The following is a 17,178-nucleotide window of genomic DNA, read 5'->3' as shown; positions in this document are numbered from 1 at the left end:
TAGGACTGAAAATTCAACTCTTTCGCTCCCTTTTTCCAAGCATGGGCACAACGATAACGTAAAAAATAACTCGAAACTACCATAAACATATATCAAAAAGGTGAAAATGTATTCATAACATTTTTTTTTTTTCCAGCCATTCCTAACAGATTATGTACTGAAATCATTCGATATCACAGTACTGCATTTCTAAGTTAAATATGTACTGTTCTGGTATGTACTTGTAAGTTAAAGCACTGGTACCAGTTAACCTAATTTATTACCTATGATCGGCGTCGGAATGTTTCCTTGTGTTTACGTACAGTATTTGTGTGTTGAAGTTTTGCTCAGGAGTACTGTATTTGTGAGTTATAACATTAAATAAACCTTCTAACCACTTAAAGTGCTTTCTAGTGACAGATAACAGCAAAACAACACATCTGGGGGGTCTAGGGAGCAAAATACGGAGTAGTTTAAATATACGCGATTTCGCACCTAACACGGCACGGTAGGAACGAAACCCTCGTTTTCCGTGCGAGTTACCTGTATATATATATATATATATATATATATATATATATATATATATATATATTATATATATATATATATTATATATATATATATATATATTATATATATATATATATATATATATATATATATATATATATTATATACAGTAATCACTCCAATATCCGGATCAATAGAGCCATCGGTAGGTTCGGATATTGGTTTTGTCCGGATATTGGGCCCCAGCTTATGGACTTGTACTTACGGACCCTAACACAGAGAAACACCTATACAACTCCCCTCCCGGACATGCATAGCACCTATTTAACACCCAAATCACACCAATAAGGCACATAAATGACTGAAATAAATGCAATAGACACATAAAATGTGGGTTTAGAAGTATGTTCATACATTAATAAACATTCTGGTACTTATGGACTCTAACCGAACCTAACCTAACCGAACCTAACCGAACTCTGAAAAACCCATTCCTACTGCACATGCATGAGGTAAGTTTAGTATGGAAAGAAGTACAGTATGACACTTTCTGGTAAGTATAGTATGGGAAAAAATACAATATGAAACATTCTGGTAAATATAGTATGGAAAATAGTACAACATGAAACATTTTGGCTACTTACAGCAAGTCCCTGGCCACCTCGATGAATAACCGCCTCCTCTCGGACTCTGACAGTAAGAACGATTTCCTGAAGCACTTGCACTACACTCTTCCTGAAGTCTTGCACTGAACTTAGTCACTAACACACAGAAGTCCGTTCTTTTCACAGTGTTCACTTTAGTCCAAATAATGTTCCATTAAATTTAAGTGTTGCACATTAACTTTTCCCAAGTTTTTTTAAGTTTCCAAAGCCAAAACAAAGAAGGTTAGTTACGTTAAATTTCTTTTCTACTTAGTCTTTTCTCCCAACTTGAAAACCTTAACACAACACACCGTTTTTTCACTGCACAACACTCAAAATTCCCGTGTGGTCTAGTGGAGAAGTTCTTGCTGTTTATTCACTGTCAGAGCCCGAGAGTATCACTGGCAGGCGTCCAAGGGGTGCATCGGTGGGTAGTGGTGATGGCGTACCGACTACAGAAGACTCTGAAGACAGCCGCAAACTCACGTCGAGCGGTGACTCCACTGTAGCTGATGTGCTGGGCTGTGGCTCGGAGCATGAGGGCCTGTCTTGGGGAGGCAACGGAGTGGAACCAGGGCTTGGCACAGCGGGGGTCACGGGCCTGAAAAACTGTCAATCGTTGACTGACGCAAGGACCGACGATTCTGGCGATTGATGATGCGCTGCCGGAAAGCACGCACTTCCTCCACGAGTCCCAAGGGCCCCATCTCCCTGTCGCAGTCCGGGTGTTCCAGGTAGTCTAGGACGAACTCTAGATGTTCCCGGAGTGCGCTCAGCTTGGGGATGGCTGGAGTAGTGTCCTGCTGGGCGGAGTCTGCATCATCATCGCCTTCGTCGTCGGAATCTTCAAGTTCGGGACTGACACCAGCAACCGAAGACGCGATCTCGATATCAGACAACGTCTGATACCCAGGATCGCCCTCGTCGTCGTCCAACCACTCACGAACATCGTCCACATCAACATCGTCGCCGTGCGTACGTAGCCGTGCATGGAAGTCATCCACGTCAAACCCTAGGAAATCGTACTCCACATCTGTTCCGAGAAGCAGACGAGACCAACCATTTTCAAGAGTTTTCACAGGGACTTCCTTCCATGCACTAGCCCAGTTGTACAGCGCAGACTTGATGTTGTAGCGGCGAAGGTTTTCCAAAGTCCGCTTGCCTCGAGTGTCACGTCCTTCCCTGCGCTCGTCCTCGTCCTCGAGAACCACCATCACCTCGTCCAGGAACTTCCGACGGTACAGGCGCTTTGTTGCCACGATCACTCCTTGGTCCATTGGTTGAATGAGAGCAGTCGTATTAGGTGGCAGAAACATGCACCTAATACGGCCATTCTCAGCAACCAAGTCCTTGTCGCACGGGTGGGCAGGTGCATTGTCGAGGAGAAGGAGAGCCTTTACCTGGTCGCGAGGAATTCCCAGTGTCTTCGTCTGGTAATGTATGACCTCCTTGACGAAGTGATGGTGAAACCAGTCTTTGAAAATCACAGCTGTGAACCATGCTTTCAAAGAATGGTACCATACGACAGGAAGGACATCCATCACCCCACGAAGGCACCGAGGCTGCTTTGCACGGCCAACAATAACGGGCTTAAGCCGGTGCATGCCGTTAGCATTGGCACAACACAAAGCAGATATCCGTTCCTTAGAAAGCTTGCGGCCAGGTACACGCTTCTCCGTCTCATCGGCGAGAGTGTTCGTTGGCACCCGAGCGATAGAATAGGCCAGTTTCGTCAGCGTTATAGACTTGACCGAGAGTGAGGCCCTCCCTGTCGATCAAGCCTTTCACCTTGTGCCGAAACTCGTCCACTCCATCCTCGTTAGCGTCCAATGCTTCGCCATGTGCTTTACGGTTAGTAAGGCCATGTCGCAACTTGAACGCGAAGAGCCAACCCTCGGATGCCTTGAAGTCTAGGGCGTCGTGAAGCCTTGCAAACTTCTCTGCAGCAGCCTTCAGCTCCGTTCCACGTACCATCACACCAGCTGCACGTTGCTGTCGATACCAAATCAACGTGGAGCGGTCGATCTCTGCATACTTGGGAGTAAACATAACCTTCCTCTCCACGTTGCGTTTGCTTCTCGACGAGAAGTCAGCCGTGTACTGCATGAGCTTGTCTCGGGAACGCTTGATATCAAACAAAGTCGACCGGGCCAGGTTGAACTCGCGGAGAATGCGAGGAGGAAGACCAACCCGCATCAACCTTCTCCAATATCTCCCGTTTCTTCTCCAGAGTCAACACCACTCTCTTCCTTTTCTCAGGAGGCGGGGCCATCATCACACACACTAAGAGTAGGGCAGAGAGCAGCAGGAGGCCTTGCAGCAAGTACGGCACCACCACAAAAGCGAGCACGTGGGCAGCCATTACGAAGAGCGCAGGTCCAGTCGCGGTGAGAGACAGGCGGGAAGTGGGGAGGATGCAGCGGCGCTCTATCGGACGTCGGAGGAATGACGAACCAAAACAATGCTCTCACGCGGCGCGCGCGCGGCAAGTTCAAATTACGGACGGCAAAAAATCGTTTTTTTTTACAATTTTTTTTGGATTTTCGGACCATTTTGGGAATGTTTGATCCCAGGACGATAAGGTTCGGTTAGTGGGGATGTTCGGTTATTGGGCGTCCGGATATTAGAGTGATTACTGTATATATAAAAACACCAGTGACATTCTTCTGAAACTTTCCAAAGCTTCTGTCTGGGCAGCCAATGGGGGGGGGGGAATAGCATTGTTTGTCCTTAACCCCTAGGGCACGCAATTCGACCAACCGTATGGTACTGGCATGAAAATATGTATAGGCTATGGAGCCGATTTTTTTACTCTAACAGAAGTAAAAAGTGATGTGCCCAAGGTTTAGAGCTTGAATTTACACACCTTATGCTGCAAACCAGAGCATTTTAAACCAACTGGTTCATGAACTATAGGCCATCAGTTGAAAAAAGTTGGAGTATATACCCTTCCAGATGGCCTGACTCCTGTTTTCTATGCACTCCCACCCCACTCCTCCCCTTCCTTCTTCTCGCCTATTCAGCATTTTAGTTCTGATTGGTTGGAAGGGATATACATCACAATCGGGGCGGAGCACGATTTCCCCAGAGCCCCTCAATCGATCACATTTGGTATCTTGCGTAATCCTGAGAAATGATCGATCAATTCTGTTAGCAATTTAGGGGTAAAGGGGTTAATGATAAACTAACATACTGCATGAAACAGGACTCTTTCAGTCATAGAAAGATGGAGGTCACACAATCTTCCTCAACCTGTCCTTCCCACTACTTATAATTTCCAGTCTTTTAACCCTCTCGTTACCATTCGACGCAAGCTACGTCCTACTGTGAGCGAGTACTCGGGGTGTGAGCCTTGGCGCCCAAAGCCCTACACTGAGACCCCCCCCCAATCATTGCGCTATTCCTGTGCATGCAACAGTTCATAAATTTATCCTCACACCCTTAATTATGCTTTGATAATTGAAATTTTTTTTTTCACCTCAATCCTAAATAAATGCACTTGCTTACCATACTGTAAAAAAGATCAACTGAATGTAAATTAGCCTATGCCTTAATTTTCTTTTCCTTCAGTTTTTCTCATACAAATATTTTAAATGGTAAATGTTACTAAGAGAAAGGTATACGGAATTTATCTGCCTACATCCTGGTGTATAAAGAATTACTGTAGGTTAATTAGGGCTGATTTAACAGATCATGAATGGAAATTATCATACGCTTGAGCAAGGCTCGTGGCACACTGACTGGGGCGATGCTGGGTGCAGCGTAGGTTAAGTGTGCCAGAGGGATACACAGGTACACAAGTGAGGCTTTGTTCTTGCCCGGAAAAAAAAAAAGGGGGGGGGGGCCCACTTCGTTCGACACAACCGTCGTCGAATGGTAACGAGCGATCGAAATGTGCACAGATGCGGCCTGCATCAAATGGTAACAAGTGGTTGAAATTTGCACTGGACGCATAAACACCAGAGGGTTAAACGCACTGTGTCTTGGGATCCTGAAATGAATGTACTGTATCTTGAATCTGGCTTGCTTGATTTCATCCATAAGGAATAAATTTTGCAGATTCTAAGCTCTGGGTTCTTTATCATCATCACCCGGACCTCCTTTCCCACCCGAGGGCAGGGCGAGGAGTAGCAACATCCAGACAGCCCAAATCTGCCTAATCCAATGGACCACACTTCCATTCACTCACGCCTCAAGCCCCAGGAATCCTGGCTCTATCTGATAGCTATGCCAACAACATGAACCATGTTCTGTAACTTCACATAAACGTATACGACAGAGTCAATCAGAAACTGTCATGTTAAAAAGGGGTGCCAAATCCCTGATCATGCGCTTCTCCTCACAATGTTCATCCAGCCAGTTCGATCTCGTCAGTCTCCTAGCCTCACCGACTTCCAAACTCTCTTCCTCACACACTCATCCACCATATCCCTCCACCTTCTCCTTGACCTACCTTGCCTCCTTCCTCCTTCAAATTCTCTGATACGGTATACCTTTTCACCACTCTATTGTTATCCATTCTCTCCACATGACCATACCATCTCAGAACACTCTTCAATTCTGGTGTCCACAGACTTCCTCACTCTACTGTACTTCTTTCACGAATCATGATTTTGTATTCTATCCACTCTCTGTACTCCATATACCGGTACACTCCTCAGCAGTCCCATCTCCACCACTCTCACTTTCTACTTTTCATTTTCATGCCACACCATGGTCTCACATCCATATGTTGAAGTTGGCACTAACACTCCTTCACTTAAGCCTCGTGCACCTTCAACATTCAAGCCTCCGTTTCTTATTAAGGCCTTCACTGCACCAGCTACCAGTACTTTCCTTCCTTGTGTCACTCTACTTTCCACTTCTTTTGCACATTTTCTTCTCTTTTCTATCACTGTACCCAGGTGCTTGAACTCTCTCACCAATTTGAGTCTCTCTCCAGTCACTATAACATCACACTGGGAGTCACCTTACCGTATCACTTTACTCTCTTCTACATTTACTCTCAAGGCACAATGCTGACAGACATCAGCAAAACTCTTCACTAGTCTACCAAGTTCTTGTCCGATATTTGGATGTAGTACAGCATCATCATCATCAAACAACAAATTTAAGTTACTGGTACCATATTCCATCCAACCAACATTATCCCCCTCTCCATTACTCGTGTTTTTACTTCTCTCATCACCCCATCCATATTTATACAGTAAAACCTCTCTCATTCGGACTACCGTATATGGGGGGAAGGGTTGTCCGAATTAGCAGATTGTCCGGACCATCAGGGTAATCTCCAGTTCATACCAAAAACTATCTACATATAGTATGTTTGTTAATTATTAACATACCGGTATGTGGCATATGTCAACCCTACGTAACTGCAAAAGATGAAAGGATACTAAAATAACCAAACTAATCATGTACGATAGTTTTGCATTGCATAATGTACAGGTAAGGCCATAACATGAAACTAGCCTACCGGTACATTGTAAATTGTAGTAAGTGACTAAGGCCCGTGTAGGCAAAAAAATTAATTAATTAATTAACTAATATTTGGAATAAAAATAAATCTTATGCAGACAAAAAATACATTGTCATCTTTGGCATATTGATAACGTCCATATGGGCAAGAAGCTAATGTTTGATGTACAAGTAAAGCACATTTAAGTACAAAAAATAACCTACAGTAATCATTAAACACTGCAGAATATTCTGACCCATTTTTGTGTAAGCAAACTCCTCCTTTTAACACCTTTATTCATTGCAGAAGCTACACTTGCATTAAGGGGCATGGTAAGGAGGATTAACTTTTGAAATACAGCATAAAAATATAAATGGCTGGTGAACTAGTTGATGGAACGAATGCTAGCGTGTGTTTAAACAGGCGCCCATGTTGCGACCTAGTGTGATCCGAGACTAAACGAATGACGATCGCTTTCCGCGCCGATACTGAAAATGACTTTAGAATTACTTTCAACATATTTTTGGAGCTTATTATTTTTAAATTTTGTCTGAATTAACAGAAGTCCAGATCAAAGGGCTCTGGACCAAAGAGGTTCTACTTATATATATATACATTAATGACCTGCCTCAAAATGTAAAGAACAGTGAACTGTTTTTATATGCTGATGACACTAAATATTCCAGAAAGTAGAAGCCAGTAATGACTGCAGGCTGTTACAACAAGATACTGTACTGTGAGGATGTGACATTGGTCAGAGGTGGAGGCTAAGATTTTGCCCACATAAGTGTAACTTCATGAAAACTGGCAATACATATGTTGAACATAGAGGATATACGGTATAATGGATGGCAAGATGTAGGATATCTAGGCTATGTAGAAAAGGATTTGGGTGCAGTTATTGGTAGCAAGTTGAAATTTACAAAACACAAGCTGGAAAACACTAATACAGCTACCAGGAAGGTGGGACTGACAAGAAGAACTTTTGTTGTCTCAGATGTAAGTATGTTTCGAATTTTGTATGTGTCACTGGTGAGACCAACGTCGGAAAATGCAAACCAGTGTGGTGCCCATAGGCTACAGGAAAAAGGATATATACAGAGGCCTTTGAATCTCTTCAGCATACAGCCACCAGGTTAGTACCAGCATTGAAATATCTGACTTACAAGGAGCGATTAAGGAAGTTGTAATGCAAAGATCGAGGGGAGATATGATTGAAACATTTAAAATAGTAAATGACATACCTATACAAGGAGGTGACTGAAAATCTTTTTGTGATGAATAAGGACTCTACAACACTAGGCCATACCTAGTAGGGTAAGAAGATACCGGTATATAAAAGGGGAATCAGGTTGGATATAAAGCATCATTCTTTCTGCAACACAGTGGTAAACATTTGGAACAGTCTCCCAGATACTGTGGTTAATTCAAGAAATGTTAAGCTATTTATATAAAAGGAGATTAGATGAAGAATGGAAAACACAAGAAACAGGTCTGATTTCAAGGCCAAAATTCAGTGTCAATCGCTTGACCATCATGACCATGGAAATAAGTGCTCGTGATCTAGAGCTGGAGTCACAGGCTCAATAATGAGCCTCTTCCAGGATTCTTCTGCAAAATCACAAGGAGAGGCATTACTGGGAATCACACAAAAACCAATCCAAAAACAGAGATACTTTATGGCAGACATTTCCAATGCACTTGCTCATCTCTCCACAAGACAATCATCAAAGAAATGTCAGTTTTCATAGAAGGACTAGTACCAGGTAATTACAACACCATTAATTTAGTTCATCAGTAAGTTTTAATCACTTTGCACAGTAGCACCGATATTATTTAAACCAAGTGGATCTCACCTGATATATTTTATTAAACACTTTTTCTTTTCAATCAAAAGATGGTCTAAATAAAAAAAGAAAAAAAACATACAAAGCAGTGGTTGGTACACATTTAGCAGTTTTAATCTACATTCTACCCTCCCTCCCCTAAAATAACCTTAAAAACTTCATAAGTTACATTACTAAAGCCTCAGGTATGTCAGTCAAGACTTTCATTGTGAACAAATATAAATTCACATCCATTTTTTAAACTCAATGCTTGAAATAACTGTCATGTAAACTAAATAACGATAATACAGTATATAGTAATAGGGCAGATGTGAAACATAAGCCCAAATCAGGGATGACACTCTGCTACCAGGTCATAAGTGGCCTTCGGTTGAAACAGCACAGACCTAGGTCACCTACATTACCTACATGCACACACTGATGACTACTGACTTAAACATGGGGCAACACTATTGCTAGATACCTTAGGTGACCCCTTGGCCTAGAATGAGGTGTATATGTGAAGTGATGGAGAAGGGGAATGAAGAGAGGTAGGGGTGGCGGTAAGCCCTACCTCTATCAGCTGTTTCCTCTCATCCGTCCATCACCTCACCTTGCCACGCCCAGGTTCTGCCATTCAAACTTATTTTCTACCCCGCAATACCTTAAAGACCTAGAATGGAAATGTAACTACCAAGAGAGAGGCATAAAAATAGCTAAGATTGAGAAATAGCTAGGAAGGATAAGGCAACATAAGACTCGGTCATGGCTAGGCACGACGGCCATCACATGAACACCTCTTACTACTTACTGCTAATTTTCATGCCCGGAAAGTTGACTGTAGACGGCCCTTTGTTCGCCTCGGCGAAACTTGTAGTCCTGGGTCGTCCACTCATCGTCGGAAAGGCTCAAATAAGGAGGAAACTTACGAAAATCCCGTCTCATTTCACGCGCACGGAAGAATCATGGGCCCAGCACTGCTAGGCAGGTCCATGTTTCCTGCTATACTGCTCCACCTCCCATCTCACTACACTTAGCACTATAATCTATACACTACAAGGGAGCCATAACCCCCGCCGGACGCCACCAAGGGCCAACACATTAGTGGTATTTCCCAAAATTTCTCCCCAGCTATGCACTCCCGATATTCAGAGCCTCACTGAGATGCGTTCCATTATTGATCCTTACATCCCCTACCCAGCAGACGGCCCGCTCCACTTACAGTTTTTACCTCACTCTGCCATTTAATCCCCATATACGGTCCTCTGAACGCAGTTTCAAGCAACGCTAAATATTTGGAGGGAGTTCTGTACACGATAATTATTCCTCAGACTAGTTAAATATTCGGGGGTCGCTCTGCAAGGCAAGTGTTTAAGAGTCTGCCACGATACACCCATCATTATTGGAACCCAACCAACCTGCCATTGACCGAGAGGGCTCTAGCTCGGCCAATCAACGAGGCTGACGCATCCCGCCTGGCACCCACAGCCTTTTGTTGCCACATTCACCTATAATATTCACGGATTCTGTACCTTTTTTGGAGTAATGAGTGCAGTATTTTACCAGATATAAAAGCGACAAGGTAAACGTCCGTACTAGTTAACGGGTGCATAGCGTTTACGCTTACATGTTTTCATGTACAAAAGAATATCGTAAGTTTTCCTCATCGTTGATGAGGAGAACCGCTTAGAATGACGTCATTAACAATTGAGAATCAATGCGCGCACACTGTTAATGAATGAACGTACTCTTCCAAGTACCAAACACCTGATAGACCTAGAATTTACATAATCATGTCGCAGTATGAGATACCTGACGCTTCAACCATTTCAGCACAGATTATCAAAGCTCAAAGAGTGGGAATCAGCTGATGAGAGTGTCGCATTAGTATCATGGCACGAATTTCAAAATTTTAAGGCACTTCCTTATCATATTTTTTGTTCGGAGAACCATACAAGCGGTTACCCATAGTCTCACACCTCGTTTGAATGAAGATTACTTTTAAAGAACCTCTGGCTCATACACGCTGCATAGGTGTTGAATTTCACGTGCAAATGTAAAATGTACAGTAGGCTACACAAGTTACCGAAAACATTACCGTACTTCACGATTGCTCATCGGTTATAGAATGTGATAACATTACATAATGCTGAATGCATACATATGAATAAAACTACAGACATTCATCTGTTCTTTTGCACATTAGTAACTCCCAAAATAACTTATAACAGTAGCCTACATGAACAGTGCCGCCAACACTCTCCAAGTCTTGCAAGGAAATGGCTTGGAATGTATTGATCTGCCGCCACCTGAATATCTGGGTACATTTCGTCACCTCCTCTGCTTTGACGGCGTGACATTGTGGTGACCAGAACGAGAGGGCCGGGGACTCCAGGGAGCAAAATAGATCTTGTACTGTATGTCGGCGGCGATGTTTGACCGTGTTGTCATCTGTGCTATTTAGTAGTTGCCTCGCAGTTATGTATCGCAGTAATTAAGCATTCATATGCGAGCTGTGCTCCACAGAGAGGGTAAGAAAAGATGCCCATCTATGGTGTACACTAAGAAAACAGTGAATAGAGAACTAAAGAATTTACTAAAAAAGTGTCCTACACCTACATACCAAGAAGATTTATATGACAAGGAGACTAAAACGATTTATCAGAGTGAAACTAGAAGGTGAATGGAAACGCGTCAGATCGAGAAAACATTAGCACCGTATCCTGAATGTTTTATTATTTTCGTATTTAAATTTAAAGCCTCCTCCCCCTTCCGGTCGTGTGTGAAATTGGGTTAAAGGGATGATGATAAAATTGCCTAAAATAAAACTTATAAAGAACAACAGCTGACTTACAGTACTTACGAGCTGTGTTGGTCGTATAATAAGCATCACTAGTTTGAACACACACACACACACAGCAGAGATTAACAAATCCATTGTATTCAATAGTAAAGATCAAGAAGAAATAAGAAACAGAATCTCTAGAGACAAAAAAGAGATGGCAAATATCATGAAGATATTGAAACAAGTATCAGAGGAGACCTGTGAGAAAGATAGAGGGATTTACAAGGCAAGAGAAATAGAAATAAGTCAAGGCCCCTAAAAGTAACCTTCCAATGTGTGAACTGTAGAAGTAGCCTATTAAAAAATGCCAGCAAACTATAGGAATAAGAGGAAATAAAAAATGTATGGATAAAAATTGCCTTACTCAGGAGGAATGGGGGATTGGGAAATGAGGGAAGAAGTGAAAATAAAGACTAATGAAAGATAAGATGAAGAAAGGAGTAAAAAATTTTTCTCAGAGTAGAAGGGTTACAAGTAAGAAAATGGTACTGAGATACACACTCCTGCGGAAACCCCTGCAGAGTCCCCCTCACCAGGATGGAGCCACCACCCGACCCCCACCCCAGGAAGACACCACAGTGGGCTTACACCGGGTCCGAGCCAGACGGGCCCCAGGACATCACTACCTTACGCCCCTCTTGTCCACAACATGACCAACATCACCATCGCAGGAATGGGCAACTACTTCTCGGCCGAGCAAGCCTTTGCCAGGATCGGGGTGGGACTTGTGTCTACACAGTCCCAGACAGCACTGCGACATCAGCCACCGTCCATGTCAAGGAAGGATCGGCCACCGTCCGTCTTTCTGCTGTTGCCCCCTGCAGCATCGTTGCAACCACACCTGGAACCAGTCCTGCGGAGGCGGCCATTGTACGCCCCAGGTTGGACATGTTGGCCACTATCCCCATGTTGGCTGGTACACCGGAAGGAGGTGGAACCATGGTATCGGCCACCGTCCATGCCGGGGAAGGGTTGGCCACTGTCCGCCCCTTTGTCCACTTCCTCCTGCAGGAGCAGCACCACGACATTGGCCACCGTCCATGTCAGGGAAGGGTCGGCTACTGTCCGCCCTTCTACTGCTGCCCTTGGGGACTGTGGAACCGCGACATTGGCCACTGTCCGTGTCAGGGAAGAGTTGTCCACCGTCTGTCCTTCATCCACAGTCTATAGGGCTTCTGCGTCAGAGGGAGTCCCTGGCATGACCCACCCTCCACCCAGAGGCCATGCAGGACATTCCCCCAGCTCTCTCTCTCCAGGTGTGGTTTCCCGGAGGATCTGCCATTTGAGGAGTGGTGGCAGGGCCTGATTGCTGAGGATGGGATCCACGCCCTATGGATTGCCCCTGGTCGACGCCCAGATCTGACGGACGCCACCCGGAGGGGACTCCGCAGCCAACCCCTGATGGCACCCCAGTCTTGTGGCGACCACAGTCCCCAGCCTCCCAGGGACGCCCCTCGGACCCCAGGGAGGGACCTCCCCGGCTCTGCCCAAGACCAGCCCTCCACCTGGAGCAAAAGGCACCATGAACGACTCCTGGCCCTATTTGGCCCCAGCCCTGAGGGCCACTCACCAGGTCGAGGCTCCGCCAGGAGGGAGCCGCCCTGCACCCCCGACCAGGACCATGCCTGGGCCTCAACGCCCCTGGTAGTGGTTCCGTGCCTCCTACATGAGGGCACACCCCAGGGCCACCCACTATGCCCGGGTGCCACCTCAACTAAGACCTAGGTTTCAGCAACCCAAGAATTTCTCTAGTGAAATCTAATGCCATCCCGGGAAACACCGACTGACCATATCCATGTAAAGCATTACAACCCAGAACAGTGATACAGCGAGAATTAATAGTGACTGTGCCTACAAACTAACTATCCTATCATACAGTGTGAATTACCTACGTTCAGAGACTGAGAACAATATGCAAGGACTGTAAGGAAAAGGACTATGGACTATATCCCTGAAACCTGTGCATTGTTGACTACAGTAACTGACCGATGGTGATCTCACTGTATGTGTAATGCAATGTAATTACTGTCACTAATAAGCCTGTTCCCATCCACACTCCCTGTATTGTATACTATTATACATATATTGTAAGAAAGTTGAATTAAAGCAATACATGTGTTAAGGTAGCCTGCTGAGTTTTTATGCTGTGTTCCTGTTAAGATGCTGTAGTTCCAGTCTAGAAAGAGGACCCCACTCAGTAGCTGGTGTCTTTAGGACAAGAAGTCAACCTAAAAACACCCAGCATAACACTTGTGGCCAGCGGTGGTTCAGGACCCGATCAGGACACACTAGGAGCAAAACAGGGAAGTTTAGCACAATGGCGGCCAAACCCCACATCCAATTGCCAAAATTCGACCCTGAGCAATTTGACATCGATGTATACCTGGCTATGATCAAACCCATATTGGACATTGGCTTCAAGAATGACAGAGAAAATTGCTGTTATGCTACCACACCTGGGCAAAACAGTAGCCTGTATAGCTGCTAAAATCGTCCCTGAGTTAAAATGGGAAAAGTTTGCACAAATAATGAAACAGGCAGTTACACCATCCCTGGGCAAAGTTGTCGCCCTGTCACAACTGGACACTCTCATATACGATGGTAACCTGGACGACACATTCATCCAGGCTAGGCAACTCATCACCGCCACGTACTCGGAAACAAATCATACTTCGACTATCTTACTTCTGCGATGGAACACATTCTATCCATTTCTCCTTTCTCCGAAATCTCCATTTTAGATTTCAATGTTCACCAACACCTTTGGCTCTCTTCTCCTTTTACTGATCTACCTGGTGAACAAGCCTACATCTTTCCTATCGTTAATAACTTAGAGCAGCTTCTACAGCACCCTATCCGTATCCCTGACCGCCTTGGAGAGAGCTGCAACATACTTGACCTCTTCCTTACAAGTAATCCTTCTCCTTACATTGTTAATTTTTTCTCTCCGTTGGGCTCCTCCGATCACAACCTTATCACATTAACCTGTCCTATCGATCTGGTACGGCCTGTGGACCCGCCAAAGAAACGTCGTCTGTGGCACTTTGGAGCTTCGGATTGGGAGGCCCTCAGGTAGTACTTCTTTAATTTTCCCTGGAATGATTATTGCTTCCATGGCCGGGAGCCATCCGAATGTGCCTCGCGCATTACAAAGGTTATTCTCTTGGGCATAGAAGCATACATTCCTTTCTCATGTCCTTTTACTAATGCAAGAATGCCTTGGTTTAAGCACGCTTGTTCTAATTCTGTCTGCAACAAGGAGAGGCCTATAATAGGTACCAGAGCCAACCCACCCCTGAATCACATTTTCCTTATGTTTCTGCCCGGGATCATGCTAAGTCTGTTCTTTGTTCTGCTAAAAATAATTTCATCCGTACTAAATGCTCTCAACTCTCCAACTCGAATTCTTCCCGCTCCTTCAGGCACCTTGCCAAAAACCTTTCTGACAACTTTACCTCATCATCCTTCCCTCCTCTTTTCTACTCTGATGGTTCTGTAGCTATTTCTTTTACTGATAAAGCAGATCTCTTCGCTCAGACTTTCTCCTCAAATTCCACCTTAGATGATTCCAGTGCTGTTCTTCCTTCAATTCCCCCCTCTGACTTCCCCATGGCTGATATTAAAATTTCTTCTGCTGATGTATTTTCTGCCATCACAGGCCTCAATACTAACAAGGCATATGGGCCTAATAGAGTCCCTCCTGTTGTTCTCAGGAACTGTGCTTCTCTGCTGACACCCTACCTAGGTAAACTCTTTCGTCTTTGTCTATCACCTTGTATCTTCCCTTCTTGCTGGAACTTTGCTCTCATTCAGCCAGTCCCAAAGATGGGTGACCATTCCCAACCCTCTAACTATCGTCCAATTGCTTTAACATCCTGTATCTCAAAAGTTTTCAAGTCAATTCTTAATGGAAACATTTTAAAGGATCTTTCCTATCACAACCTTTTTTCTGATCGTCAGTATGGGTTCCGTCAGGATCGCTCCACTGGCGATCTTCTCACCTACCTTTCAGACTCCTGGTCATCCTCCCTTTGGGACTTTGCGAAAGCTTTGCCATTGCACTTGACATCTCAAAGGCTTTCGATCGAGTCTGGCATATGTTTTAAATTTCCAACCTGCCCTCTTACGGTTTCTGTCCTTTTATCTATGCCTTCTTCTATAGCTTCCTTTCTGGTCGTTCTATAGCTGCTGATGTACAGTAGACAGCCATCGTTCTTCTAGATCTATCAACAGTGGTGTTCCTCAGGGCTCTGTCCTATCACCAACTCTCTTCCTTTTATTCATCAGTGACCTTCTAAGCTGTACATCTAACCCTATCCACTTGTACGCTGATGACTCCACCCTTCACCTTTCCATTCAGTTCCCGCAACGTCCATTTCAGCAGTTACTTCAACAAACAAGGGTTGAGGCTATGGCACACCTAATGTCTGACTTGGCTCATATCTCTGACTGGGGTAAAAATAATCTTGTTTTTAATGCATCAACGACTCATTTCTTACACCTATCAACCCAACAAAATCTTCCACAGGTGTATCCACTAATATTTAATAATACTCAGCTTAATCCTGCATCATCCTTGAACATGCTTGGGGTTTCATTCACTCGGGACTTATCTTGGAAAGATCATATTACATCTCTTGTAAAATCTGCTTCCAAGAGATTAGGTGTGCTAAGCTGACTCCATTCCTTTTTTTTACCCCTGTATAATTGTTGACTTTATACACGGGTTTTATCCGCCCGTGTGTGGAGTACAACTTGCATGTGTGGGGAGGTTCTTCACATGCAGCTCTTCTCAATAGGGTGGAGTCAAAGGCTTTTTGTCTCAATAACTCTCCTTCTCTTACTGGATCCCTTCAACCTCTGTCTCTTCACCGCACTGTTGCTTCTTCATCTCTTTTCCATTGCTACTTCAATGGTCACTGCTCCTCTGAACTGTCTGCATGCATTCCTCCACCTCTACGACGGGCGGGTAGCACCTGTCAAGCAGCAAACTCTCATCCCTTTTCTGTCCAGCTCTCTAATGCAAGACTTAACCGTTACTCCCAGTCCTTCATTTATGGAACAGGTCAACTCTGGAACTGTCTTCCTCTGTCTGTATTTCCTGCTTCCAATGATCTCCAGTCTTTCAAATGCAGTGTGTCCAGGCATCTTTAAATGATCGGATCTTGAATTCGGCTCTCTCTTATATTTTGTTCTTCTCTTGGAAGGAACAGTTTTTGTGGGCTCGTGGCCTTTGGTTCCTTCTTCCTAGCAGAAAAAGAATTCAGATACCCGGAAACAGCTTAAGGTGGCGTCACACTAGACCAAAAGTGACTAACATGCGAGCCAGTTTTGCGAGCCAAAATGGCTAGCAGAGTCGAGTGTCCGTCACACATGTGTTTTTGCGAGCTGAAATGGCTAACAGTGTCATCTGCCTTGGCGCCTCGTGGTCATTTGTAAACAAACCACCACGGAGTACCCACTCCCTTTTCTTCAGTTTCTACAACCTCCTTAAGTACTTTAGCAACTCCAGAGCCACAAAGCAGTCTACTAGAGTTTTCCTTGCTGCAGGATCCATATCAAAATCTGATTTCTACTTGTTGTTTGGAGACAAAACAGACAGCCTCTGCGGCTGGTCACACGAGTGTCCGAATATTTAATGTTACAATAAAAAAATAAAAGTGAATAAAAACCACATGAATTAAATTGTATTTACTTAACAGTTTTAGTTAAAGTTTCTCTCTGTGAATAACAGAATATTTTCTCACCAGTTACAAAATTAATATAGGCTCATTTAAGTTCTAATCCCACCAACAAGCTGTGAGGAAGAATTGTTATCCATTTTGCCTCGCAAGCAAAATCTCGCTCACTGTGAGTCAGTTTGGCTAGCGGGTCACAAAACTGGCTCGCATGTTAGCCATTTTTGTCCCAGTG

The 17,178-nt window shown here is 44.3% G+C and overlaps 1 protein-coding gene across 2 annotated transcripts in view; it reads right to left on the bottom strand.

Annotated features, from left to right (window-relative positions):
• Window positions 1–9,634, bottom strand: part of LOC145399062 (protein kinase shaggy-like) — a 414,583-nt gene extending 404,949 nt beyond the window's left edge. For both annotated transcript variants that reach the window (XR_013897221.1, XM_080271804.1), the window contains exon 1: window positions 9,232–9,634. Coding sequence is in view for 1 of the 2 variants with exons in the window: in XM_080271804.1 (XP_080127930.1) it covers window positions 9,232–9,316 (85 nt within the window). In the remaining variant the exon portion in view is untranslated. The remainder of the gene's footprint in view (window positions 1–9,231) is intronic.
• Between the last annotated feature and the right edge of the window lie 7,544 nt (window positions 9,635–17,178).

This window comes from Coenobita brevimanus, chromosome 47, assembly GCF_032717465.1.
Source record: "Coenobita brevimanus isolate Jiangsu-jjx chromosome 47, ASM3271746v2, whole genome shotgun sequence".
NCBI classification, from domain to species: domain Eukaryota; kingdom Metazoa; phylum Arthropoda; class Malacostraca; order Decapoda; family Coenobitidae; genus Coenobita; species Coenobita brevimanus.
This window is presented reverse-complemented; position numbering and strand designations above follow the sequence as displayed.